Genomic DNA, 27,330 nt, shown 5'->3' with positions numbered 1-27,330 from the left:
TCAGATTTGAATCTGAAGGAAATTCCTCCTGTAAAATGCTCCTTTATGTTTATATTCTACAATCTGCTTTGTTAGGAACTCATGGAATATTTTATGGTAGGAGTGCCTGCAGTGAGGTGAATATGGTGGCTCAATAAGGTGCCCAGTTTTGGGGTACCTTATAACCTGAAACCGATGTTTATGTTCCTTTGGCACCAATTCCATAAAATGTTCAACTGTGGAGTACTTCAGACATCCATCGTCCTCTCCCATAATAAACAAAACTGCAGCTTCACTCTCCCATCCCTACAGAACAATGAAAAATCTCTGTATCCATGTTTATCTGGGAAATTTTTACTTGATAAAAATATTTCAATATTTGAATAAATCTATGGTTACTTAAATTCATTTACTTCCACCAGTATTTGTGAAATGAGTGTCACTGTATGCTCTAAGGGCGCAAGAAGTGGACAGGGGAAAAAACCCATTTAACTCCTCTTTTTAGTCATAGTTATATTGAGCATGCATTCTTTTTAGTAAATATAAACGATTTTTCATTCAGCAAATGATGGGAATTAAATAATAGACAGTTTATGTAGTCAATATTGACCTCCTTACATTGAAATAAACAGATGTTCGGAAGAAATACCGTAAACATACATTTAGCACAATAAAAATTTAGCACAATCTTCATCAACTGATTTACAGAATTATGAATTAGGGCATTTGGAGCCAAGGTTTTTTAATATACCTTTTTTAATCATATATTGGTGTGTATTTCAATTAGCGGACAGGCAGTAGAATGAGAGGTGCTAAAATATTATTACCGCTAAAATAGGTACATTTACAGTACACTTGTATATTTAGAAGTTGCATTGCCTGTCTGTCCATGCATAGAAAAATTAACTTCGAACAATATTAACTTTAAGACAAAAACAACTTTCACAAAATTTAGTTTTCAAGAATATTTACTAAACAATAGGAAGGAAACATGAAAGAATGTCTAAATGCAATTGCATTAATGATCACATTAAAATAAATTTCAAAAGATAATATAATGTATTATTATGCTTCCTGTCAGTTTGTCTCTATATAATCAATACCCAACTATTTTGGCATAGAGTTCTAGGATTTATATAGCGTAAGCATACAATGCTGAATTATTATGCTTCCTGTCAGTTTGTCTCTAAATTATCAATGCCCAACTATTTTCGCATAGTGTTCTAAGGATTTATATATCGTAAGCATACGGCTTCTTTTTCTGAAGAAAATCCGACAGTGCCCACGCCGGGGCTCGAACTCACGACCCAGAAATTGTCAGTCCGACGCGCTACCTATTACGCCACAGACGCCGTTACATGTATCTAAAGCACTGTATTATAATATATATAAACTTAGTTTAAAATATTTTACACTTAAAGAAAAAATTAAACAAAATAATTTTTCTAAAATAGTTTCTTGCAATTTTTTCCCCTTCACTCAGCTAAAATTCTCTGAAACTATTTGTACGTATACCTAATGCATGGAACATTCAAAATTAAAGAAAAAAATTTATGACGTACATGTAACACAACATGACGTCATAATAGGGGTGTACTAACATGAATGTAAGAGGTGATGAAACATTGGAAATGTAGAAAATATTGTCGTTTTTATACAACAGTCAGCATAATAATATCAATAGTGCTGAACTTTGCATGCACTATGCCTAAATAGTAGTCAGGGTTTGACACATAGTGCACTCGCCTCCGGCTCGTGCACTATGTGTCAAACCCTGACTACTATTTAGGAATAGTGCATGCAATGTACAACACTATTATATAAATAGTGGACGGCTTCTTTTTCTGAAGAAAATCCGACAGCGCCCACACTGGGGATCGAACTCACGACCCCGAGATTGTCAGTCCGACGTGCTACCGATTTAGCCATGGACACTGTTATCTGTACTGTGTATTTTAATATATATAAACTTAGTTTCAAATATTTGATACTTAAAAAAAAAATAAACAAAAACAATTTTTCTTGAATAGTTTATTGCAACATTTTTACCTTCACTCAACTAAAATTGCATGAAACTCTCTGTACATTATACCTTACTGCATGAACACTCAAAATTAAGAAAAAAAGATTATGACGTACATGTACACAACGTGACATCATTGGAAATGGAGAAAATATTGTCGTTTTTACACAACAGTCAGCATAATAATAACAATAGTGTTGTGCTTTGCATGCACCATGTGTCAAACCCTGACTACTATTTAGGCATTATGCATGCAAAGCACAACACTATTATATAAACATAAAAACTTCCTTGAGGTGTTAAGTGCAATTACTTACTTTGATGAAGAATTCATCTGTGGGATGATAACAATTTGAAATGTCAATTCCTTCTGGTGTGGCCTTCATTTGATCAAACTGAAATCTGCAAGGAAACAAACAAATGAACAATAACATTATCAAATGTTCACAAAAATTATCAAGCATTTCTGAAAATTCATTAAAGTCAATTAAAGATATTTTCTCTTTATGAGTTGAAAATAAATGTAAATAAAATGCACTGCTGGAATACATATTAGCCATATATTTCAAATCAAGGTCAAGGTGACCTTCTTTTGGATTATGACACACCTAAACCCCCCTCGCAAGAGACATTCACTAACAATTTTTGATTGTCTCACGATGTGAAATATATTACATGGACACAATAAAAAATAATAGATGAACAGACAGACAGATGGACAAATGTAAAAACCCATACCATAATATGGTCTGACAAAAGAAAATAGTTTGTCAGAGATATAAGGTACATTCAAGTGACATTGTCAGGTATGTTATCATAACTGTTCCATTTTTTTGCAAATCAACACTGCTTTCTGAGAGAAAAAATCCCTTTTTTCCACTAGCAACATACTAGTACTGCTTTTCTGTGATTTCTTTAACTGTTTAAAGATACTTCTTCCAGGTAGTGTGAAAACAGCTTTTAATTTGCCCTTTGCTTACCATGAAGAGGGGGGGGGGGTGAGTTTTGGAATATGAATTTGCAGTATAAATTGTGGTATTGCTCTCATATATGTAATTTGCTTCTCTTATAAATTGTTTTTGACTTACTCTAAGTTTTTTATGTTTCCTTTGCTGTACTTGAGAGGAGCATCACAATAAAATGTTACTCCATTTACCAGAACTACAGCTTTGATCTGAAGAAAAGAATGACCAAAATTGATAAAAAAGGATTACATATAGAATCTATTAAATACATACATATGTAAATGATGGCAATGTACCCAAATATATGACTTTTTATTACCGGTATGTCACAAAAAACCGTGTAATGAAATGATCAAACGTAAGACCTTTACAAGATTTGTTTCGAGGTAATTAACATTTGAAATAGATAAAATTTAAAATATCATTGAATATCATTTATAGAATTACATCCTCACAGTTCAAGATATGAAAAAAAGATTTCAGATGAACCCTTTGCTTGCTTCCATTTGTTTAATTCAGATACTCATAGAACAAAACCTCACCCCCAATTCTTAATACATCCTTGCCCGATGTATCAAAAAATTCCACTACAAATTTGTCTGAAGTGTGATAAACATGTATTACCCCTCCCACTAGTCTGATCTTCAAATGTGATGGCAATGTACCCAAATATACATGTAAATTGTGTTGAGGGAATGATGATGGCATAAAAGTAATATGGGAGAAAATAACTGATCTGACGCTCTAGAATTAGCAAAATACCTCCATATATTGATATGAAACTAATTAAGGTGATTTTTTTCCAAGTGGGGAGAGTTTACAACAATTACAAAGTAATCTTGATGAACCCCCTCCCTCATATAGTATTCACAAAAATATCCAAGCTCTGCATTCATCATCTTGTGAATTACAGGACTGTGTGTCTTACACCTAGGTGTATAGTTTTTGTCTTTCAAAATCTTGATCTATAGCCTCCACATGTAAATATTCACTTTATATGTATGGTTTAAACATTTATTTAGTTTAATAACAATTAAGCAAAGAATTCTCAAAAAATTGGGTGGAAAGTAAAGCTTTAATATCCAACTGATCATGTGACTGAATGGTTCATAGTAATTTACTCATTTCTTTGATTTTTGCTTGTTTTTGTTTGTTGTTTAACATCTCTTTCGGTAATTTTTCACCCTTATGGAGACACCACCACTTGCATATAAAGGGCTGCAAATTTTGGCCTATACTCGGTACTCAGGGTCATTGAGCTCTGAGGGTTCTTTTTCATGCCAGCACCTACTGCGACACAGGACCTCGGTTTATATGGTCTCATCTCAAGGATCGGTCCTTCATATCCTGCAGAGGGATTCGAGCAAGCAACATAAGGATCAACTCCTTACACATTGCAACTCTACAGCAAACGCTCTAACCACTGCGCCAGCGGGCGACCTCACTTCTTTGAAGGGGAATAAAAAAGTAAAATAGACATCCTCAAATCTTCTAACAAATTACTTACCTGTGGCACATGTCTACAGAGCTCCATGGCATACATGCCTCCCTTTGATAGTCCTATTATACCAATCCCATCATGCCTCACTTCTGGTAGCCCAGCAAACCACTCCACACTCTCCTTTAAGACATAAAAAATTTTAACAAATTTGACTGACTTATAAGCATGTATGTAAACCTTCAGGAACATATGTTTCATTTAGGTGTCAAAATTCTATCAGATATGGAATTTAACACCAATATACACAAAATAATTATAGTTGAACTTTGATATCTCAAACATCAATATTGATATGTCAAGTTAGTAGAAAGTCCAATGAATGCTTGCAATGAGATAGTCCAGTGAATGCTTACAATGAGATAGTCCAGTGAATGCTTACAATGAGATAGTCCAGTAAATGCTTGTAATGAGATAGTCCAGCGAATGCTTATGTAACAGGAAAGGAGAAAATGTATAGCTGGACCGGGAATCGAACCGGGGACCCCTGCATCACTAGTCAGATGCTCTACTGACTGAGCTACCCAGGTCGATATCCATGGCCCGAACCATTACATTCCTTAAATTGTCTTCGCTCTCAAAAACACAACCAAAGTTCTTATTTGCCCCTGGCAGGACTTTCACCTGCAAGTCAAGGGGTTGTCAACGGCACCAAATCTGTAACAGGAAAGGAGAAAATGTATGGCTGGACCTGGAATTGAACCCGGGACCCCTGCATCACCAGTCAGGTGCTCTACCGACTGAGCTACCCAGGCTGATATCCATGGCCCGAACCATTACACTTATAATGAGATAGTCCAGTGAATATTATACAGTTAAAGTATATCATTGAGGGAGTTAGCAAGATTCTGGTCGAGGGGAACTGGAATCTTGCTAACTCCCGCAATGATATACTTCTAACTTTTTTTTTAATGATTTATTGTATTTTTCATTATTTTACAAAAACATGAGAGAGAGAGAGAGAGAGAGAGAGAGAGAGAGAGAGAGAGAGAGAGAGAGAGAAACTGATTCAATTAAATAAATTCTTCCATGACTCCCAAACCTCATCAAATTTTTCTTGTTCATTATTTTTCTTTGCTATTACTTTATTAGTGTCATAAAGTACTTTAATGGAGGACATCAACCCATTCAAAGAAAGAGTATTATTGACACATTTCATACTATAGATATAATACTTTATTTGTAGAGCAATAAGAGTTTTCACTTTTTCTGTTTTATTATACTGATACAATCATAAAATTTAGAGAATTCAGAAAGCCTGATTTCATAGAAGGGATTAGCTCACTGAACTAACACACGGGGATTAGTCCATTCACATATCATACCAATGTAAAAGTAAAATCTAGAGGAATACAAAAAAACCGGGAATTAGCTTTCAAAGCAGGGATTAGCTCACTTGACTAACGCACGGGGATTAGTCCATTCATAACGATTTCTAGGAATTAGTCACATCTACATGTAATGATCCAATGATTTATATAGGGGAAAATTAGTAGAGGTATAATAAAATGAGATAGTCCATTGAATGCTTACAATGAGATAGTCCATTAAATGCTTACAATGAGATAGTCCAGTTAATGTTTATAATGAGATAGTCCAGTGAATGCTTACAATAAGATAGTCCAATGAAACATCTGGCATAGTTTCTGGTAAATCTTCATATGCAAAAAAAGGCAGAGCAAAGACACAGTACCCTCTGGAGGCTAACAATGCTGCACGGTGATCAAAAAGTCCCCCTCCACTACCAGAGATGTCAATTACCCCAGGAAATGGCCCTGGTCCTAGAGAGGAAAATATCTCTTTTATCCATAAAATCCAAAATTAATTTCATTGAAGTCAAATACTGATATTGTTAAAAGGAGAAGAAATGTACAAAGCACTGATCACAACAATTATAAATTTAACTTCTTTAGGTGCCTTATCATGGACATTTAAAATCTGTGTAAAAATGATTTTGATATGTATTGAAACTTACCAGGAGGTATGAAGAGTGCACCCCTGATGTTCCCATCACTAACTCTCTCTCTTCTAACATTCTTGCCTTTGTACCATCTATATACATCTAATGTAGCTAGAGGTTTTGGGGGTGGATCAAACAAGGTTTCCCAGGAGTGGTGACCCTCAATAACTGACAATGTCACAACAATGGGGGAAGTGACATCCTTTTTCAGAAGTGTAATATTTTGTCTTGTAGACGGTTCAGGTTTCATACTCCAAAATAACCCCATAGGCTCCAAACCTGTGTTTTATGTCATGAAAACGAAGTTCTATCAACTTTTCAAAGAATTTTATTTCTTTAATAATTGTGTCCCCAGGACTCACCTTGCAAAAATTTTACCAACACAGCAAAATTAAATGTGCCACAAATAAATTTTGTATAAAAAGTTTCACATGAAACTCACATTACAATTTTATGTGAAACTTGCATTAAAAATTTCTCACAAATTTTACTTATCTGCTTTTGATATGTAAAATTCATGTGAAAGAACTTTGATGACTCTTATTTGTGCTCTGTGTTAACAAGGTTTTTACATAAGCAAATTTGCCTAATTATGTATTTTGACACAGACCTGTATACGTTCCTTGTACTGAAGCTTGATCCTCCACTGTCACTTGGCCCTGTTCTGTTGCTGTATAACACCCATACGCTGCAAATCTACTGTTGCCCTCTTGTAGCGAGGCCTCAATGGTGACAGGTCCATTCTTAGGTAAACCATCCACTTTGATGTGAACACGCTCATCTACTAAAGCGTCGCGTGGAATAACTGATATTTTGACATCATTCATATGGACAGTTGATGTGGAAAAGCAACTTATTCTCTGCACTGTTGTCACACTGGAAAGCAATTCTGAAATATTTATAAAAACATCATCATCAAATCTTAACAAATACAAGGTATATCATTAACAGCTGTTTTATTGTCTGGGACATGATCTGCATGAAAAAATCTGAATCTGCACAGTATGGGTACTTGCAAATTTTAATATGACCAAATGTGCCCTAACCCTTGAGAATACTTTTAAAAATGTTTTTTCTCTATATACTCTGTTGTAAAACTTTAACCCTCTACCATATCTGCTGGAGTTCTATTCTCAGCCCATGGACTGTGATTTGAGCAAACTTTACTGTTTATCTTCACATTTCATTCAGAATAATATATAACCGTATGTTGGACACACATGCAACTGTAGTGGTTTAGATTTTTATTTCATAGCCCTGGTTTCGTAAATTATTTTTTGCAAGTATTTGCTGGTATTTCAGTCTGATAATTCTATTTACCTTATGTTTTCAGTTGTTACTTATGTAAAAACCCTTTATTATTTGCCTGTTACAAGTTAGGACATGTGTTGACATTCCACATGTTTTACTTTTTAAACAGGAAGTGTCATCCATGTTGGGAGTCTTTCCATAGTACTTTTGGTAGCTGTGTTCTGATTGGTTAAGTTAGCTACATGTAAAGGATCTTTGATATTCATTGGCTTTTATTTTTGGGCCTATAGCTAGGGTATTTAAAGCCGTGTTCGTGTAGTTTTCTTCACTTGGGTTGGGGAACAGAACCTCATGGTTGGTTCCTCTTTACTGTGCTAAGAAAACCTCATGGTTTATGAGCACTATTTGATTAGTACCTTAGAGTGCTAAGAAAACCTCATGGTTTAACAGTACTCTAGGTCTTAGGTAGTTTAGTTTTACGTTTTTCACAAGTTCTAGGTTTTTGTTAGGAAACAGTTAGGATGTAGGTTTACTAGAGTAAATTTATTTTCCCCTTTCCAAGTCCAGCCTGGTCTAGGGATTTCTAGATAACAGGTATAATTTCTAGAACCATATTTATTATTTATTTTTGGTGTTGTTTATTTTCTGGGTTAGATATTTTTTGAGTCCAGATTTAGCATTATTATTTTAAGTTCAACTCTAGAGAGTTGATTAGTAGAGTTCATATTGGGTGATGTAGCTCATTTTCCTCACATTTTCCAGCTCATTGGCATTTTCAGTTGTGTATATTTTTGCCCATTTTATTTTCATAAGTATTAAGGCTCAGTAGGGACATAGATATTTTTATCTAAGCATCTTTCATTTTTTTCAAAGGGTTTCCACATTCCTCCCATTTTTCCTATTAAATTTTTCACAAACTTCTTATTTATTTATTGAGATTATTGTTATTCACTTGCCAAATTAAATTATATTTTTGATAAAACTATTTATTCCTGTGCAATTTTGAAAGACTTTATTCTCTGTTAAATTTTGATTATTACATGTTTTTATTATTTGTTATCATTTACAAAGATTAATTCTCACTTTATTAAATTTATAAAACTTACAACTGTGTTTTCATTTAGCGTTGATCATAGTTCAGATATCCCCTTACCTGGGTTGACAATCATAACTGGAGATAGTTTACTGCTTTAAGCCAAGTTGGCTATTAACTTTGTTGATTTATCTATTAAAGAGCTCTACTTCCGGTTACATAATTTTTGGTGCCATTGACCACCCCTGGACTTGCAGGTGAAAGTCCTGCCAGGGCTAATAAGAAATTGGATTGTGCCTTCGAGGGCGAAGACAATTTAAGGAGGGAGGAATGTAATGGTTTGGGCCGTGGATATCGGCCTGCGTAGCTCAATCGGTAGAGCACCTGACTAGTGATGCAGGGGTCCCGGGTTCGATTCCTGGTCCAGCCATACACTTTCTCCTTTCCTGTTACACAACACAGTGATAAAGCAGATCAATAGGATTATATCATTTTAAAGATAGAATGCTCTAGCTACATAATCAGGGATGTATAATATTGTACTTTAAAGAGAATCACAACTCTTTGAGATCTCTCATCTCTTGAACATTATTGTTTACTTTTTTCAATTTTCACTCTGTGTAAATCAGAAAAATCTTTAAAATTGTCATTATGATCAGGGACCTATATACTATACTTAGTACATATAGGTCCCTGTTATGATCAAGGATAACGAAATCAAAACTTTTTCTTCATAATATCAACCTACATATATTATTCAAACCCGTGTTTAGCCATTTCAAATGTCTCATACCGTATGACATACGTAAAATAAAACTTTGTGTTAAAAAGTAAATTAGTATCCTGTAATAAATTCTAAACAACCGCGCTTCCCCCAGTGGTGGCACCGTCAACATATTTGCGAGAGGCCTCTTAAAACCCGCCCCGAGCAATGCCAGACCAAAATTTAAAAATATACTTGTAGAGTTTTCTGCTATTGTATTTTGTAGTTTAATGATAAAGCATTGCTTTTCTTAAAAAAAATTAATAAAATATTCTAAAATGGGTATTTGTTAGACACATTCTTAGGATAACCCCCTCAGCAGTAAAAGAAGCATTTTTTTCCCGTTTATCAAAGAAAGTTGTCCCAGCTTTGAAACTTGAAAGATATTTGATTTCTGGTAATTTTTTTTCATTAATGTGTTTTTATACATTCTTTCTTTTAAATAAGGCAGTAACCATTTACCAAATAATAATTTAATATCCAGAATGTCCTTTGAAAATGAGCAATGTGACCCGTTTTCAATGTGACAATCAATGAAAATTGAAAGAAAACTTGTATAACAACATAGTTACTTTATATATTTAAAGCTGAACATGATTCGTAAAAGCAATGTGTCCGCCATTTTTGTTCGGATTCTCACTATATCTGAGGACCCCTATATAAAGGGCCTGACTTGGACACTGTTCAGTATAATCAGTCGACACCGGTGTAGACGGACATATGCTATACAGCACGCGACAAAATGTAGCGACAAAAATAACTGTAATACCTCGTCTAATGCAGGAAAGTAAGATACAAAAGAAACTTACAATTATAGTTGTACAGGTCAATGCAGTATACAAACACAGACACACATTACTACAATAATATGTAAACAAAGGTAATGCAAGACAAGTTTGGCTTTCCAGAAAGCCTGAAATGTCATCTCTTTGGCTTCATTAATGTCACAGATTAAACAGTGGAATTTAACATTTTCTCTTCTGCTATTACAGACAGAAGAACTATTTTCAAAAGGGGGGGGGGCACAGAATAAACAGTGGAATGTAACATTTTTTCCTCAGCGATTACAAGCAGAAGAACTTTTTTTCAAAAGGGGGGGGGCACAGAATAAACAGTGGAATGTAACATTTTTTTCCTCAGCGATTACAAGCAGAAGAACTTTTTTTCAAAGGGGGGGGGGGGCACAGAATAAACAGTGGAATGTAACATTTTTTCCTCAGCGATTACAAGCAGAAGAACTTTTTTTCAAAAGGGGGGGGCACAGAATAAACAGTGGAATGTAACATTTTTTTCCTCAGCGATTACAAGCAGAAGAACTTTTTTTCAAAGGGGGGGGGGCACAGAATAAACAGTGGAATGTAACATTTTTTCCTCAGCGATTACAAGCAGAAGAACTTTTTTTCAAAAGGGGGGGGGCACAGAATAAACAGTGGAATGTAACATTTTTTCCTCAGCGATTACAAGCAGAAGAACTTTTTTTCAAAAGGGGGGGGGCACAGAATAAACAGTGGAATGTAACATTTTTTCCTCAGCGATTACAAGCAGAAGAACTTTTTTTCAAAAGGGGGGGGCACAGATTAAACAGTGGAATGTAACATTTTTTTCCTCAGCGATTACAAGCAGAAGAACTTTTTTTCAAAAGGGGGGGGGCACAGATTAAACAGTGGAATGTAACATTTTTTTCCTCAGCGATTACAAGCAGAAGAACTTTTTTTCAAAAAAAAGGGGGGGGGGTAGTCAGAAAAAAAAATTACAACTTACCTGAATAATCTTTCACTACGAAAAAAAGGGGGTGTTCAAACTCGAAATTCTTATTTCGTGGATGGGAGGGAAGATTTAAACTTTTCGACTCTCTCGAAAACACATTGGGGGGGGGGGGTATAATAATAATAATATTAATAACTAGATGGTTCTCGTTGCGAGCAACGAGTGGGTCTTCCGTTTGATTTTGGATAAGATTAGTCAAGATCTTGACTGAGATATTCGTCTGTAGAAAGTGAAAGGATGCATATTGTTTAAAACATTATTCTGAGCATCTTTTGTTCAATATTACTTATCAAAATATTTCCCCTTCTCGAGATATAAAGTGTCAAAGATTTAGCATTCTGGCCCCTTATGGCCCCTTATTACGTAACATTTGATCAAAATTTTATAATATATAGTTGCAGAATGTTAAGATAAACATTTTAGCTTCAATAATTTATAACAAAATATTAATCATTAAAGAGTTATAGATGAATGACTTTTGGCCCTTCTGAGCCCCTAATGTGAGGGTTCAGCCCCTTTCTCTTGATATCAATGAAAGGTCTTGTGATTTTGAAGACTTTTTGTTCAACAACTATTCAGAAATTTCCTTTCGTTTAAGAGATATATAGAATAACAATATTTAGGGGACAGCCCTCCAAGTCCTTAATGGGGATGTCTTGCAAAAATTAAAAGGGTGTATATTGTTAAGAACATTATTCTGAACATCTTTTGTTCAATATTGCTTATCAAAATATTTCCCCTTTTCGAGATATAATGTGTCAAAGATTTAGTATTCTGGCCCCTTATGGCCCTTATTACGTAACATATGATCAAAAGTTTATAATATATAGTTGCAGAATGTTAAGATAAACATTTTTGCTTCAAAAATTTAAAACAAAATATTAATCATTAAAAAGTTATAGATGAAAGACTTTTGGCCCTTCTGAGCCCCTAATTTGAGGGGTCAGCCCCTTTTACTTGATATCAAATGAAAGGTCTTGTGATTTTGAAGACTTTTTGTTCAACAACTATTCAGAAATTTCCTTTCGTTTAAGAGATATATAGAATAACAATGTTTAGGGGCCAGCCCTCCAACTCCTTAATGGGGACGTTTAGCAAAAATCAAAAGGTTATATATTGATCACATCATTATTTTGAACGTCTTTTATCCAATATTGCTTATCAAAATATTCCCCACTTTCGAGATATAGAGTGCCAAAGATTTGGCCTTCTGGCCCCTTGTAGCCCCTAATTATGTAACATGTGATGTGATTATCATAATATATAGTTGGAAATTGTTGAAATAAACATTTTTGCTTCAGTAATGAATTGCAATATATTGATCGTTAAAGAGTTACTGATTAAAGACTTTTGGCCCCTCTCAGCCCCTATTTTTAGGGGCCAGTCCCTTTTTCTTCATACCACTTTAAAGCTGTCATGATTTTGAACACGTTTTGTTCAACAACTATTCAGAAATTCTTTTTCGTTTCTGAGATATTTGCAAAAGATATATTTAGGGGCCAGCCCTTCAACTCCTTAATGGGGACGTTTAGCGAAAATCAAAAGATTAAATATTGTTTAGAACATTATTTTGAACATCTTTTATTCAATATTGCTTATCAAAATATTTCCAACTTTCGAGATATAGAGTGCCAAAGATTTGGCATTCTGACCCCTTTTGGCCCCTAATTATGTAACATATGACATAAATATTATAATATATAGTTGTAAATTGTTATGATAAACTTTTTTGCTTCATTAATTTATACCAAAATATTGATCGTTAAGGAGTTATTGATTTAATACTTTTGGCCCCTCTCGGCCCCTAATATGATAAGCCAGCCCTTTTTCTTGATATCATATTAAAGATCTTGTCATTCTGCACAAATATTGTTCAGTATGTTTTTACAAAATAATTATACTTTAAAAGATATGATACAAAATGTCTCAAAAATTCACTCATGATTCGTGTCCTAAATTTTGACCCCTACCGAGCTTCCATACTAGGCACTTCCGGAAAATATCCAAACCCAGGTGCAACATGGCAACATGTCCTCTATCATCACTGAAAATTTCAGCACTCTTGCCTAAGCCGTTTTTGAGTTCCATCGCAGACAAGGAGGTCCTCTAAATTTTGATAAAAGGGCGATAACTTCCGACCGGAAGTAAATATCACTTAACGAAATTGCCGGAATTAACTTCAGATATCAACGCATCTACCATGAAAATTTGAATGAAATCGAACGACCCATCTCCGAGAAATCGTCTGCACAAATTTTGTAAGAAGAAAAAAGAATAATAACTAGATGGTTCTCGTTGCGAGCAACGAGTGGGTCTTCCGTCTGATTTTTGATGAGATTAGTCAAGATCTTGAACGAGATACTTGTCTATAAAAGTGAAAGGATGCATATTGTTTTAAACATTATTCTGATCATCTTTTGTTCAATATTGCTTATCAAAATATTTCCCCTTTTCGAGATATAAAGTGTCAAAGATTTAGCATTCTGGCCCATTAAGGACCCTTATTACGTAACATATGATCAAAGCTTTACAATATATAGCCGCATTATTAATATGAACTTTTTTGCTTCAGTAATTTATAGCAAAATATTAATCATTAAAAAATTATAGATAAAAGACTTTTGGCCCTTCTGAGCCCCTAATATGAGGGGTCAGCCCCTTTTTCTTGACATCAAATGAAAGGTCTTGTGATTTTGAAATTTTTTGTTCAAGAACTATTCAGAAATTTCCTTTCGGTTAAGAGATATATAGAACAACAATATTTAGGGGCCAGCCCTCCAAGTCCTTAATGGGGATGTCTTGCAAAAAATAAAAGGGTGTATATAGTTTAGAACATTATTCTGAACATCTTTTGTTCAATATTGCTTATCAAAATATTTCTCCTTTTCAAGATACAAAGTGTCAAAGATTTAGCATTCTGGCCCGTTAGGGCCCCTTATCACGTAACATATGATCAAAATTTTATAATATAAATTGTCGCAGAATGTTAAGATGAACATTTTGCTTCAGTAATTTATAACAAAATATTCATCATTTAAGAGTTATAGATAAAAGATTTTTGGCCCTTCCGAGCCCCTAATTTAAGGGGTCAGCCCCTCTTTCTTGATATCAAATGAAAGGTCTTGTGATTTTAAAGACTTTTTATTCAACAACTGTTCAGGAATTTCCTTTCGTTTAAGAGATATATAGAATAACAATATTTAGGGGCCAGCCCTCCAACTCCTTAATGGGGATGTCTTGCAAAAATTAAAAGGGTGTATATTGTTTAGAACATTATTCTGAACATCTTTTGTTCAATATCGCTTATCAAAATATTTCTCCTTTTCAAGATACAAAGTGTCAAAGATTTAGCATTCTGCCCCTTCTGGCCCCTTATTATGTAATATATGATCAAAATTTTATAATATATAGTTGCAGAATGTTAAGATGAACATTTTTGCTTCAGTAATTTATAACAAAATATTGATCATTTAAGAGTTATAGATAAAAGAATTTTGGCCCTTCTGAGCCCCTAATTTGAGGGGTCAGCCCCTTTTTCTTGATATCAAATAAAAGGTCTTGTGATTTTGAAGACTTTTTGTTCAACAACTATTCAGAAATTTCCTTTCGTTTAAGAGATATATAGAATAACAATATTTAGGGGACAGCCCTCCAACTCCTTAATGGGGATGTCTTGCAAAAATTAAAAGGGTGTATATTGTTTAGAACATTATTCTGAACATCTTTTGTTCAATATTGCCTATCAAAATATTTCTCCTTTTCGAGATACAAAGTGTCAAAGATTTAGCATTCTGGCCCCTTATGGCCCCTTATTACGTAACATATGATCCAAATTTTATAATATATAGTTGCAGAATGTTAAGATGAACATTTTTGCTTCAGTAATTTATAACAAAATATTGATCATTAAAGAGTTATATATTAAAAGACTTTTGGCCCTTCTGAGCCCCTAATTTGAGGAGTCAGCCCCTTTTTCTTGATATCAAATGAAAGGTCTTGTGATTTTAAAGACTTTTTGTTCAATATATTTTAACAAAATACTTTTATTTAAAATGTTATTATAAGAAATGTCTTTAAAATTCACTCAAAAATTTCGTCCTAAATTTCGACCCCTACCGAGCCTCCATACTTCGCACTTCCGGAAAATTTGAAAACCAAGGTGCACATCTAGAACATGTCCTCTATCACCACTGAAAGTTTCAACACTCTAGCATTTGTCGTTCTTGAGTTTTTGTGCAGACACAAGGTCTATCTAAAAATCGATCAAAGGGCGATAACTTCTGACCGGAAGTGATTTTTCAAAAACTGAAATGCCGTTATAAACTTCAGATAGCAACGCATTATCCCTGAAAATTTGAAGCAAATCGATCGAGCGATCTCCGAGAAGTCTTCTGCACAAAATCGGTAAGGAAAAAAAAAAGAATAATAATAATAAAAAGAAAAGTGAAAAATCAACAATAGAATAATAGAAGGGTCTTCCGCAGAAGACGGAAGACCCTAATAAAGGTAAACTAGATGAGATCTCGTTGCGAGCAACGAGTGGGTCTTCCGTCCGATTTTTGATAAGATGAGATAAGAATTTGACTGAGATTTTCGTTCAAATATAATGATATAAATAAATTGTTAAGACGAACAATTTTACTTTAATAATGTTTTACAAAATATTGATCATTAAAGGAATATAGATTAAAGACTTTCGCCCCTTCTTGGCCCCTAATGTGAGAGATCAGCCCCTTTTTCTTGATATCATTTTAAAGCTCTCATGATTTTGAAAACTTTTTGTTCAACAACTAGTCAGAAATTCTTTTTTGTTTTCGGGATGCATGCAAAAGAAATATTAAAGGCCAGCCCTTCAAGTCCTAAATGGGGATGTCTAGCAGAAAAGGAAAGAGTGCATATTGTTCAGAATATTATTTTGATCGTCTTTTGTTCAATACTGTTTATAAAAATATTCTTCCTTTTCGAGATATATTGCGCCATAGATTATGCAATCCGGCCCCCTAAAGACCCCTTACTGCGTAATATATGATATCAACATCATGTTATTTAGATAAAGTGTATGAAGATGTACTATTTCGCTTCAGTAATATATTACAAAATATTGATCATTAAAGAGTTATTGATTGTATACTTTCGACCCCTCTCAGCCCCTTATTTAATGGGTCAGACCCTTTTCCTTCATATCACTTTAAAGCTCTCCTGATTTTGAACACTTTTTGTTCAGCAACTACTCAGAAATTCTTTTTCGTTTCTGAGATATTTGCAAAGGAAGTATTTAGGGGCCGGCCCTTCAACTCCTAAATGGGGACGTTTAGCAAAAAATGAAAGGTTGCATATTGTTTAGAACATTATTTTGAACATCTTTTGTTCAATATTGCTTATCAAAATATTTCCCACTTTTGAGATATAAAGCGTCAAAGATTTAGCATTCTGGCCCCTTATGGCCCCTAATTATGTAACATATTATGTGAATATCATAATATATAGTTGTAATTTGTTGAGATGAACATTTTTGCTTCAGTAATGCATTACAAAATATTGATCGTTAAAGAGTTATTGTTCAAAGACTTTCGGCCCCTCTCAGCCCCTATTTTGAGGGGCCAGCCCCTTTTTCTTCATATCACTTTAACGCTCTCCTGATTTTGAACATTCTTTGTTCAACAACTACTCAGAAATTTTTCTTCGTTTCTGAGATATTTGCAAAGGAAGTATTTAGGGACCGGCCCTTCAACTCCTAAATGGGGACGTTTAGCAGAATATGAAAGGTTGCATATTGTTTAGAACATTATTTTGAACATCTTTTGTTCAATATTGCTTATCAAAATATTTCCTACTTTTGAGATATAAAGCGTCAAAGATTTTGCATTCTGGCCCTTTATGGCCCCTAATTATGTAACATATGATGTGAATATCATAATATACAGTTGTTAATTGTTGAGATAAACATTTTTGCTTCAGTAATGCATTACAAAATATTGATCGTTAAAGAGTTATTATTCAAAGAATTTCGGCCCCGCTCAGCCCCTATTTTGGGGGGCCAGCCCCTTTTCCTTCATATCACTTTAAAGCTCTCATGATTATGAACACTTTTTGTTCAACAACTATTCAGAAATTCTTTTTCGTTTCCGAGCTATATGCAAAAGATATATTTAGGGGCCAGCCCTTCAACTCCTTAATGGGGAAGTTTAGCAAAAATTGAAAGGTTGCATATTGTTTAGAACATTATTTTGAACATCTTTTGTTCAATATTGCTTATCAAAATATTTCCCACTTTCGAAATATAGAGTGCCAAAGATTTGGCATTCTGGCCCTTTATGGCCCTTAATTATGTAACATATGATGTATATATCATAATATATGGTTGTAAATTGTTAAGATAAACATTTTTGCTTCAGTAATGTATACCAAAATATTGATCGTTAAAGAGTTATCGATCAAAGACTTTTGGCCCCTCTCGGCCCCTCATATGACGAGTCAGCCCTTTTTTCTTGATATCATGTTAAAGATCTTGTCATTCTGCACAAATATTGTTCAATATGTTTTTACAAAATAATTATACTTTAAAAGATATGATATAAAATGTTTCAAAAATTCACTCATGATTCGTGTCCTAAATTTCGACCCCTACCGAGCTTCCATACTAGGCACTTCCGGAAAATATCAAAACCCAGGTGCAAAATGGCAACATGTCCTCTATCATCACTGAAAATTTCAGCGCTCTAGCTTAAGCCGTTTTTGAGTTCCATCGCAGACAAGGAGGTCCTCTGAATTTTAATAAAAGGGCGATAACTCTCGACCGGAAGTAAATATCCCTTAACAGACTTGTCAGAATTAACTTCAGATGTCAATGCATCTACTTTGAAAATTTGAATAAAATCGAACGAGCCATCTCCGAGAAATCGTCTGCACAAATTTTGTAAGGAGAAAAAAGAATAATAATAATAACTAGATGCGATCTCGTTGCGAGCAACGAGTGGGCCTTCCGTCCGATTTTTGATAAGTTGAGATCAGAATTTGACAGAGATTTTTGCTCAAATATAATGATAAAAATAAATTAAGACGAAAATTTTGCTTCAGTAGTGTGTATTAAAATATTGATCATTAAAAAGTTATAGATTAAAGACTTTCGGCCCGTCCTGGCCCCTATTCTGAGGGGCCAGTCCTTTTTTCTTGGTATCTTCCTATAGCTCTCATGATTTTGAACATTTTTGTTCAACAACTATTCTGAAATTCTTTTTCGCTTCCAAGATATATGCAAAAGAAATATTTAGGGGCTGGCCCTTCAACTCCTTAATGGGGGCATTTAGCAAAAATAAAAAGGTTACATATTGTTTAAAACCTTATTTTGAACATCTTTTATTCAACACTGCTTATCAAAATATTTCCCAATTTCGGGATAAAGAGTGCCAAAGATTTGTCATTCTGGCCCCTTGTGGCCCCTAATTATGTAACATATGATGTGAATATTATAATATATAGTTGTAAATTGTTGAGATAAACATGTTTGCTTCAGTAATGAATTACAAAATGTTGAGCATTAAAGAGTTATTCATCAAAGACTATCGGCCCCTCTCAGCCCCTATTTTGAGGGGCCAGTCCCTTTTTCTTCATATCACTTTAAAGCTCTTATGATTTTGAACATTTTTTGTTCAACAACTATTCAGAAATTCTTTTTCGTTTCCGATATATTAGCAAAAGAAGTATTTAGGGGCCGGCCCTTTAACTCCTTATTGGGGACGTTAAGCAAAAAATAAAAGGTTGCATATTGTTTAGAACATTATTTTGAACATCTTTTGTTCAGTATTGCATATCAAAATATTTCACACTTTCGAGATATATAGCGTTAAAGATTTTGCATTTTGGCCCCTTATGACCCCTAATTATGTAACATATAATGTGAATATCATAATATGTAGTTGTAAATCGTTAATATTAACATTTTTGCTTCAGTAATGCATTACAAAATATTGATCGTTAACGAGTTATTGATTAAAGACTTTCGATCCCTCTCGGCCCTTATTTTGAGGGGCCAGCCCCTTTCTCTTCATACCACTTTAAAGCTCTTATGATTTTGAACACTTTTTGTTCAACAACTATTCAGAAATTCTTTTTCGTTTCCGAGATATTAGCAAAAGAAGTATTTAGGGGCCGGCCCTTTAACTCCTTATTGGGGACGTTAAGCAAAAAATAAAAGGTTGCATATTGTTTAGAACATTATTTTGAACATCTTTTGTTCAATATTGCTTATCAAAATATTTCCCACTTTTGAAATATAAAGCGTCAAAGATTTTGCATTCTGGCCCCTAATGGCCCCTAATTATGTAACATATGATGTGAATATTATAATATATAGTTGTAAATTAATGAGTTAAACATTTTTGCTTCAGTAATGCATTACAAAATTTTGATCGTTGAAGAGCTATTGACGAAAGACTTTTGGCCCCTCTCGGCCCCTAATGTGATGAGTCAGCCCTTTTTCTTTGATATCATATAAAAGACCTTGTAATTCTACACAATTTCTATTCAATATGTTTTTAGAAAATCTCTATAGTTTTAGAGATATGATAAAAAATGTCTCGAAAATTCGCTCCTGATTCATGTCCTAAATTTCGACCCCTACCGAGCTTCCATACTAGGTACTTCCGGAAAATTTGAAAACCCAGGTGCAAAACTTCAACATGTCGTCTATAATCGCTGAAAATTTCAGCGCTCTAGCTTTTGCCGTATTTTAGTTTTTGTGTCGACAAAATGGTTATCTGAAAATCGATTAAAGGGCGATAACTTCCGACCGGAAGTGAATTTTAAGGATTTGAACAAAAAAGGATCATCTTCAGATCAAAAGGCATTACCCCTGAAAATTTCATGAAAATCGATCGAACCGTTTGCGAGATATCTTCTGCACAAAAATTGTAAAGAAAAAGTGGAATAATAATAATAATAATAATAATAAAAGTGAAAAAGAAACAATACAATAATAGAAGGGTCTTCCGTTGGAGACGGAAGACCCTAACTAGATGCGATCTCGTTGCGAGCAACGAGTGGGTCTTCCGTCCGATTTTTGATAAGATGAGATACGAATTTGACTGAGATTTTCGTTCATAAATGTATAAATAGTGAAAACGTACAATTTGCTTCAGTGATTTTAACAAAATTTTGATCATTATGGCACCAGAAAACGTAATATTTGATGAAGATTTTAAAATATTTATAGTAGCACATCGTGAAGATGAACATTACTGTAAAAGGGTTATAGATGAAAGACTTTTAGCCCCTCTGAGCCCCTAATTCGAGGGGTCTTGATATCACATGAAAGGTCTTGTAATTCTGAAGAATTTTCGTTCAACAACTATTCAGTTTTCGAGATATGTAGACTTGAAATATTTAGGGGCCATCCCTTTAAGTCCTGATAGGGGCTGTTTGGGGAAAATACAAAGGATGCACATTGTTCAGATCATCATTCTAAACAACTTTTGTTCAATATTGCTTTTCAAAATGTTTCCCCTTTTCGAGATATAAAGCGTCAAAGATTAAGCATTCTGGCCCCTTATGGCCCCTAATGACGTAATATTTGAAGAAAATTTTAAGATATATAGTTGCAGATTGTGAAGATGAACATTTTTGCTTCAATATTCAATATCAAAATATTTAACGTTAAGGAGTTATAGATGAAAGACTTTTGGCCCCTCTAAGCCCCTTATTTGAGGGGTCAGCCCCTTTTTCTTGATATCACTTGAAAGGTCTTGTAATTCTGAAGACTTTTTGTTCAACAACTATTCAGAAGTTTCGTTTCGTTTTTGAGATATGTAGACTTGAAATATTTAGGGGCCGTCCCTTTAAGTCCTTATAGGGGCTGATTAGGAAAAATTCAAAGGATGCACATTGTTCAGATCATCATACTAAACAACTTTTGTTCAATATTGCTTTTCAAAATGTTTCCCCTTTTCGAGATATAAAGCGTCAAAGATTAAGCATTCTGGCCCCTTATGGCCCCTAATGACGTAATATTTGAAGAAAATTTTAAGAGATATAGTTGCAGATTGTGAAGATGAACATTTTTGCTTCAATAATTAATAACAAAATATTTAACGTTAAGGAGTTATAGATGAAAGACTTTTGGCCCCTCTAAGCCCCTAATTTGAGGGGTCAGCCCCTTTTTCTTGATATCACTTGAAAGGTCTTGTAATTCTGAAGACTTTTTGTTCAACAACTATTCAAAAGTTTCGTTTCGTTTTTGAGATATGTAGACTTGAAATATTTAGGGGCCGTCCCTTTAAGTCCTTATAGGGGCTGTTTAGGAAAAATTCAAAGGATGCACATTGTTGAGATCATCATTCTAAACAACTTTTGTTCAATATTGCTTTTCAAAATGTTTCCCCTTTTCGAGATATAAAGCTTCAAAGATTAAGCATTCTGGCCCCTTCTGGCCCCTAATTACGTAATATTTGAAGAAAATTTTAAGATATAAAGTTGCAGATTGTGAAAATGAAAATTTTTGCTTCAATAATTAATATCAAAATATTTAACGTTAAGGAGTTATAGATGAAAGACTTTTGGCCCCTCTGAGCCCCTAATTTGAGGGGTCAGCCCCTTTTTCTTGAGATCACTTGAAGGTCTTGTAATTCTGAAGACTTTTTGTTCAACAACTATTCAGAAGTTTCGTTTCGTTTTTGAGATATGTAGACTTGAAATATTTAGGGGCCGTCCCTTTAAGTCCTTATAGGGGCTGTTTAGGAAAAATTCAAAGGATGCACATTGTTGAGATCATCATTCTAAACAACTTTTGTTCAATATTGCTTTTCAAAATGTTTTCCCTTTTCGAGATATAAAGCTTCAAAGATTAAGCATTCTGGCCCCTTGTGGCCCTTATTTATGTAACATATGACGTAAAAATCATAATATATAGTTGTAGTTTGTTAAGATAAATAATTTTTTCTTCAGTAATGTATACAAAAATATTGCTTGTTTAAGAGTTATCGATTAAAGACTTTCGGCCCCTATTGGCCCCTAATGTGATGAGTCAGCCCTTTTTTCTTGGTATCATATTACAGATCTTTTTATACTGCACAAATATTGTTCAACATGTTTTAACAAAATAATTATACTTTAAAAGATATGATACAAAATGTCTCAAAAATTCACTCATGATTCGTGTCCTAAATTTCGACCCCTACCGAGCTTCCATACTAGGCACTTCCGGAAAATATCTAAACCCAGGTGCAATATGGCAAGATGTCCTCTATCATCACTGAAAATTTCAGCGCTCTAGCTTAAGCCGTTTTTGAGTTCCATCGCAGACAAGGAGGTGCTCTGAATTTTAATAAAAGGGCGATAACTCTAGACCGGAAGTAAATATCCCTTCACGGACTTGCCGGAATTAACTTCAGATGTCAACGCATCTACCTTGAAAATTTGAATGAAATCGAACGAGCCATCTCCGAGAAATCCTCTGCACAAATTTTGTAAGGAGAAAAAAGAATAATAATAATAATAATAATAATAATAATAAAGGTAAAAAAGAAACCTAAGAATAATAGAAGGGTCTTCCGCTGAAGACGGAAGACCCTAATAATAATAATAATAAAGGTAAAAAAGAAACCTAAGAATAATAGAAGGGTCTTCCGCTGAAGACGGAAGACCCTAAAAAGAAACCCAAGAATAATAGAAGGGTCTTCCGCTGAAGACGGAAGACCCTAATAATAATAATACTTTATTTAAAGAGGGTAACCCGATTAGTGCAAAGCACTAGTCTTCCTCAGGGCCCTCTATGCATGTATGAATATGCTGCAACAAAAAAATGTGGGGAAGGTAGAGGCAAGCTGCCTTTCAGTAAACATTTGCAACAGTAATTTCAAATATTTTTTGTATATGTGTTTAAAAAATGTAACCACTGAGCAGTATTCGTAAAATTTGTAAACAATTGTTATACAAGAGGATGGGTAAAACCTTAGCGTTCCTATTGACTTTACATCACAGCAGCTTACTCGGACAACAGCCAAGAAGTTTAAAGCGCTAACTTGAATTAGTCCGGTGTCATATAGTGAGACTCCCACCCCCATAGTGAGACTTCCCCCCGGAAATATGGCTATATATAGCGGTAAGACTCCCCGGTGGGGGGGGGGGGGGGAGAATTACTATATAGTGAGTCTTCCCCCTTAAACGACCATAGTGAGGCTTCCCCCTTCCATGTTCAGTAGTATTTTACTTACATCGACGATGTATATATATTTGCATTTTGATAATGATCTTATAAAATAGATACATGTATGAATAAATATAGAAGTGCGCATTAAAAATTTATCGTGCACAGTAAATAATTGAATTTTTCCAAAATGATTCTTATCAAAAGAAATACATTTAACATTTAATAGATCATTACTCGAGCGTGGACTCATGGAATTTGCTTATGTTAACCTTGATGGGGAATGCAATAAATACAATATAGTAAGGAAAGATGTATACTTGTAACAATAACGTTTCATTCAGTTATCTCACATCAATATACATGTACATGTCATCCCATAATTATTTTTGGCTAACAAACTGTTAAAAGGCTATTAAGATGTTTTAATTATTAATTAACGGAGAACTTTTATTCATATCCTGAAAAATATTGTTTTACAATGAAATAAAATATTCCGGAAACTACATTTGAGGGGAAGTCTCGCTATGAAAGGGGGAGAGACTGGCTATATAGTGAGACTTCCTCACTCTATTGCCAGTCGATCTTCCGGGGGGAAGTCTCACTATATAACCAGTTCTTCCCGGGGTATATCTCACTATATAGCCAGTCTTCCGGGGAAATCTCACTATGGGGAAGTCTCACTATACGACACTGACCCTCAATTGATTTCGAAAGATTTTCCACTTTTAAATATATGGTTTATCCAAAGAAATAACCCTCACATGCATTTAAATATAGGTTAGTAATAAAATTTACACTGGTATAAGCTAAAATTAGGCATTTACAAATTATCTGAAAGAGTACCAATTTACCAACCCTGATATTTAGGCTGTTTAAGGAAACAATCATTTTATATAATAATATTTCAAGAATAAGAGAAGTGATTTGATAGGAATTTTGCCACTAACTAACAATGCAATTTAAAATTACACAAAGAAAATGATTGCAGATGCTTTAATTATAAATTCTCAAAATACGAGTCGGGTAAAGAAATTGCGTCTTTTATACAAAGGTAACAATATTGTATTTCTGACATTTATTTTTTATAGAACAAAAAATAAAGAATAGTGCAGACATGCGTAAAAATTTACAATGATTATATAATCTTTCTTCCAGTGCCTGTAGTTTTAACATTAACTATTTGTTTTAAATATATATATATTTTTAAAATGGCATCAGGTTATTGAATGACTAAGATACACATAAAGGTAAAATTTTCTACATCAATTCACATCAGTCGTATTTAAACTTTTAATGCGAGTATTTACTTTGATTTTGTTTTTCTGTAAATTCTAAGATCCACGCCTTGGCTGATCTAATCGATGCCATGTAAAGTGTACTTTGATACACACGCACTGGCCATCATTTACGTAACAGCCTAGATAACTGCATGCTATTTGAAGACCCGCCACTTTGTTTTTCTGTAAATACTTTGATCCACGCCTTGGCCGTTCTAATCGATGCCATGTTTAGTGTATTCTGATACACACGCGCTGACCATGATTAGATAACTGCATGCATTTTGAAGACCCACCACAACCCAAGCGATATTGTCTCTGTGATTCTCTATGATTTATGTGTAGTTTTTCTTTTTTAAGATGGCCTGTTTGACAGATTGTTTACATCTCTATATTTAGAAATCGTGTCATTTGCCAGACCACCAGCTTATCAATGGCAGCTTACACTGGGGCTTCATATCCGGGGTTACAAACTTAATGTGTCATCTCTCGAGAGAGATGACAATAACCAGCACGAACACGGGTCGCCATTCCACGCCGATATCCGTGACAATAAAGCAGTCAGGTGTAACGAATGCGAAGAGTATACCCTGGTGTTGATGTACCGTAGATAAAATATCGAAAATGGCGTATACCTATTTACGAGTCGTGTTCAGCTTTAATTAAGTAAAATATTGAGATGCCATCCATATTTCATTCATTTAAAAAAAATTTATAATTATTGATGTGGGAAGTAAATGAAATTCATGCATATTATATTTTATTTATATTACTAATTAATTAATTTTCCAAATATTCAATTTGCATAAATTTCATTTACTACTGACATCAATAATTATACATGTAACTTGTTTTATAAATGATAAATTGATGGAATTCAATATTTTAATTATATACAAGTCATCTATAAAATGATATTCTTTCAATTTTCAGTGATTGTGACATTGAAAACATGTCACCTATTAATATTACTAGTACGAATATTTCTGGTCTGGGTATGAAACACTGATTTTTTCCTACTATGTTAATTTGAATTCAAGTTCATGAAGTTGAAAATCCTGTAACAGGATTTTCAACTTGAATCAAATTAACAAAGTAGGGGAAAAAAAAATACTGAAGAACCATCACCATCAAAATTGGTTTAAAAAATCTGTTCTTCTTGAATGGTAAAAGCATATGCATAACATACAAAGGGGAACAGTATATTTATAAATGCAAAACTTTCAAACATCTTTATGAAATTTATTTATTTAATAATATATATAAAGTCATGTGTTGAATATTTTTTATAAGTGCATATAAATAAAATTTAAAAAATCCTAATATGTATTTTATTAAATTGTATAAATATAGAACTTTTCTGTAATTTAGATTTAAATCAATATCGCTTTTCAACAGATATCAAGAATTTAACACAATAACCGATTTATTTACCGACTCTACATTTAAAAAACAGACATTTAACTATAAACGTGAGGATATTCAAGTTCAAAATCGGTGAATTTTTTTATTTGAACGTTATTTATATCTACACAGTGAGTGTAGTACACTCAATCTCGTACAAGTATCTTTTTTTTTTTTTTTTTTTAGCTCAGATACGCCATACATAGCTTTAAAAATTCTAATTTTGACTCTCCAAGTTTGCAGTATTTGTCTATAAAATCTTCTTTAGAATTTAAAAGAAATAATTACATCGTAGACTGACTTCGAGTCAGTACTCGTGTTTGTCATCACGTTGTTTACAGTTCGAATTTCCCTAAACAGGTCACTTCCGGTTTGAAGGTACCTGAATATTTCACAGTGTTTTCAATATATTACGGCCAATAATGACATTAAAAAAGGTGCCAATTATATTCAGAGGTATTTGTTGATTAACTCAAATGTGTTAAAGCACTGTAATAAATTGATAAGATTGTAAAAATGCAAATCTAAGATTTTAAACGACGATAATTACCGTACTATTGTGAGATTTCCCCTGGTTTTTTGTCATTACATAAAGGTAAAGGTCACTACTCTAAAATTACCAACCAAAGAAAACAGCAGAATCTACAGGGAACAAGTCAAAAGCCGTAATTCAAGGGTAGTATGCGTTGGGACACTTTCCCGCGAAATCCCAACTTTCACGTTGCGCAGCGCCACCTATCCTTCCGGCAATGCTTTTAATAAAAGCAACGCCTGTGCGAAGAGAATTACATTCAATACATACTTCGTAATGTATTCTGCAGATCATACTTTTTTCAACAAAATACTCCGCAAATAAACTGTAGCTTTGGCATGTTTTTTTTAATCCCAAAACATATACTTTTCTCAAAACTTAAACCAAACTATGATACTCTCTGTTGTCCGACGAACTCTACTTTCATTTTAGAAACCAAAAATGCCGATCCCGATTCAAATCTGAAATGTCCTCCAACTTTTTTAATGTAAAAATTAAAAGAAAAAGAAACAATAATGTTAAATTCTATATATTTTTTAAAATAAAAAGTTTTTAAAAAATGATAGAAATCCTCTATAAGGATTTACACTTTTTACACAAGCGGTGTGCATGAATGAGGGCGACTGCAAGGCGAGGATCTCTGATAATATATTTCTCAATTTTCAGAGTTCATGGACAAGTCATATATTCTTTAACAAAAATAATGATAAATATTATATTGTTAGATGTGTCATCT

General features: G+C 33.8%; 1 protein-coding gene across 1 annotated transcript; it reads right to left on the bottom strand.

The window, feature by feature from the left end:
• On the bottom strand, positions 1-26,925 carry LOC133178108 (acyl-coenzyme A amino acid N-acyltransferase 2-like). The gene is made up of 8 exons (XM_061312867.1): positions 26,865-26,925; positions 7,036-7,314; positions 6,441-6,704; positions 6,077-6,246; positions 4,475-4,588; positions 3,091-3,176; positions 2,320-2,404; positions 1-285 (listed from the first exon to the last, which is right to left on the bottom strand). Exons 2-8 carry the CDS (start codon positions 7,250-7,252, stop codon positions 1-3), a joined length of 1,221 nt encoding a protein of 406 aa, XP_061168851.1. The 5' UTR covers positions 7,253-7,314; positions 26,865-26,925.
• Positions 26,926-27,330: the final 405 nt, after the last annotated feature.

The sequence above is a fragment of the Saccostrea echinata genome, unplaced genomic scaffold (genome assembly GCF_033153115.1).
Source record: "Saccostrea echinata isolate AGI-Se365-2 ecotype Australia unplaced genomic scaffold, CSIRO_AGI_Sech_v1 ptg000002l, whole genome shotgun sequence".
In the NCBI taxonomy this organism is placed as follows: Eukaryota; Metazoa; Mollusca; class Bivalvia; order Ostreida; family Ostreidae; genus Saccostrea; species Saccostrea echinata.
This window is presented reverse-complemented; position numbering and strand designations above follow the sequence as displayed.

Coding starts and splice junctions, on each gene's coding strand:
- LOC133178108 (XM_061312867.1), bottom strand. CDS start 7,252: ATGAATGATGTCAAAATATCAGTTATTCCACGCGACGCTTTAGTAGAT. Junction 4,589..6,076: donor TTTCATTGGACTATCTTATT/GTAAGCATTCAC, acceptor TATGTCTTAAAG/GAGAGTGTGGAGTGGTTTGC. Junction 3,177..4,474: donor TCTGTAGACATGTGCCACAG/GTAAGTAATTTG, acceptor TCTTTTCTTCAG/ATCAAAGCTGTAGTTCTGGT.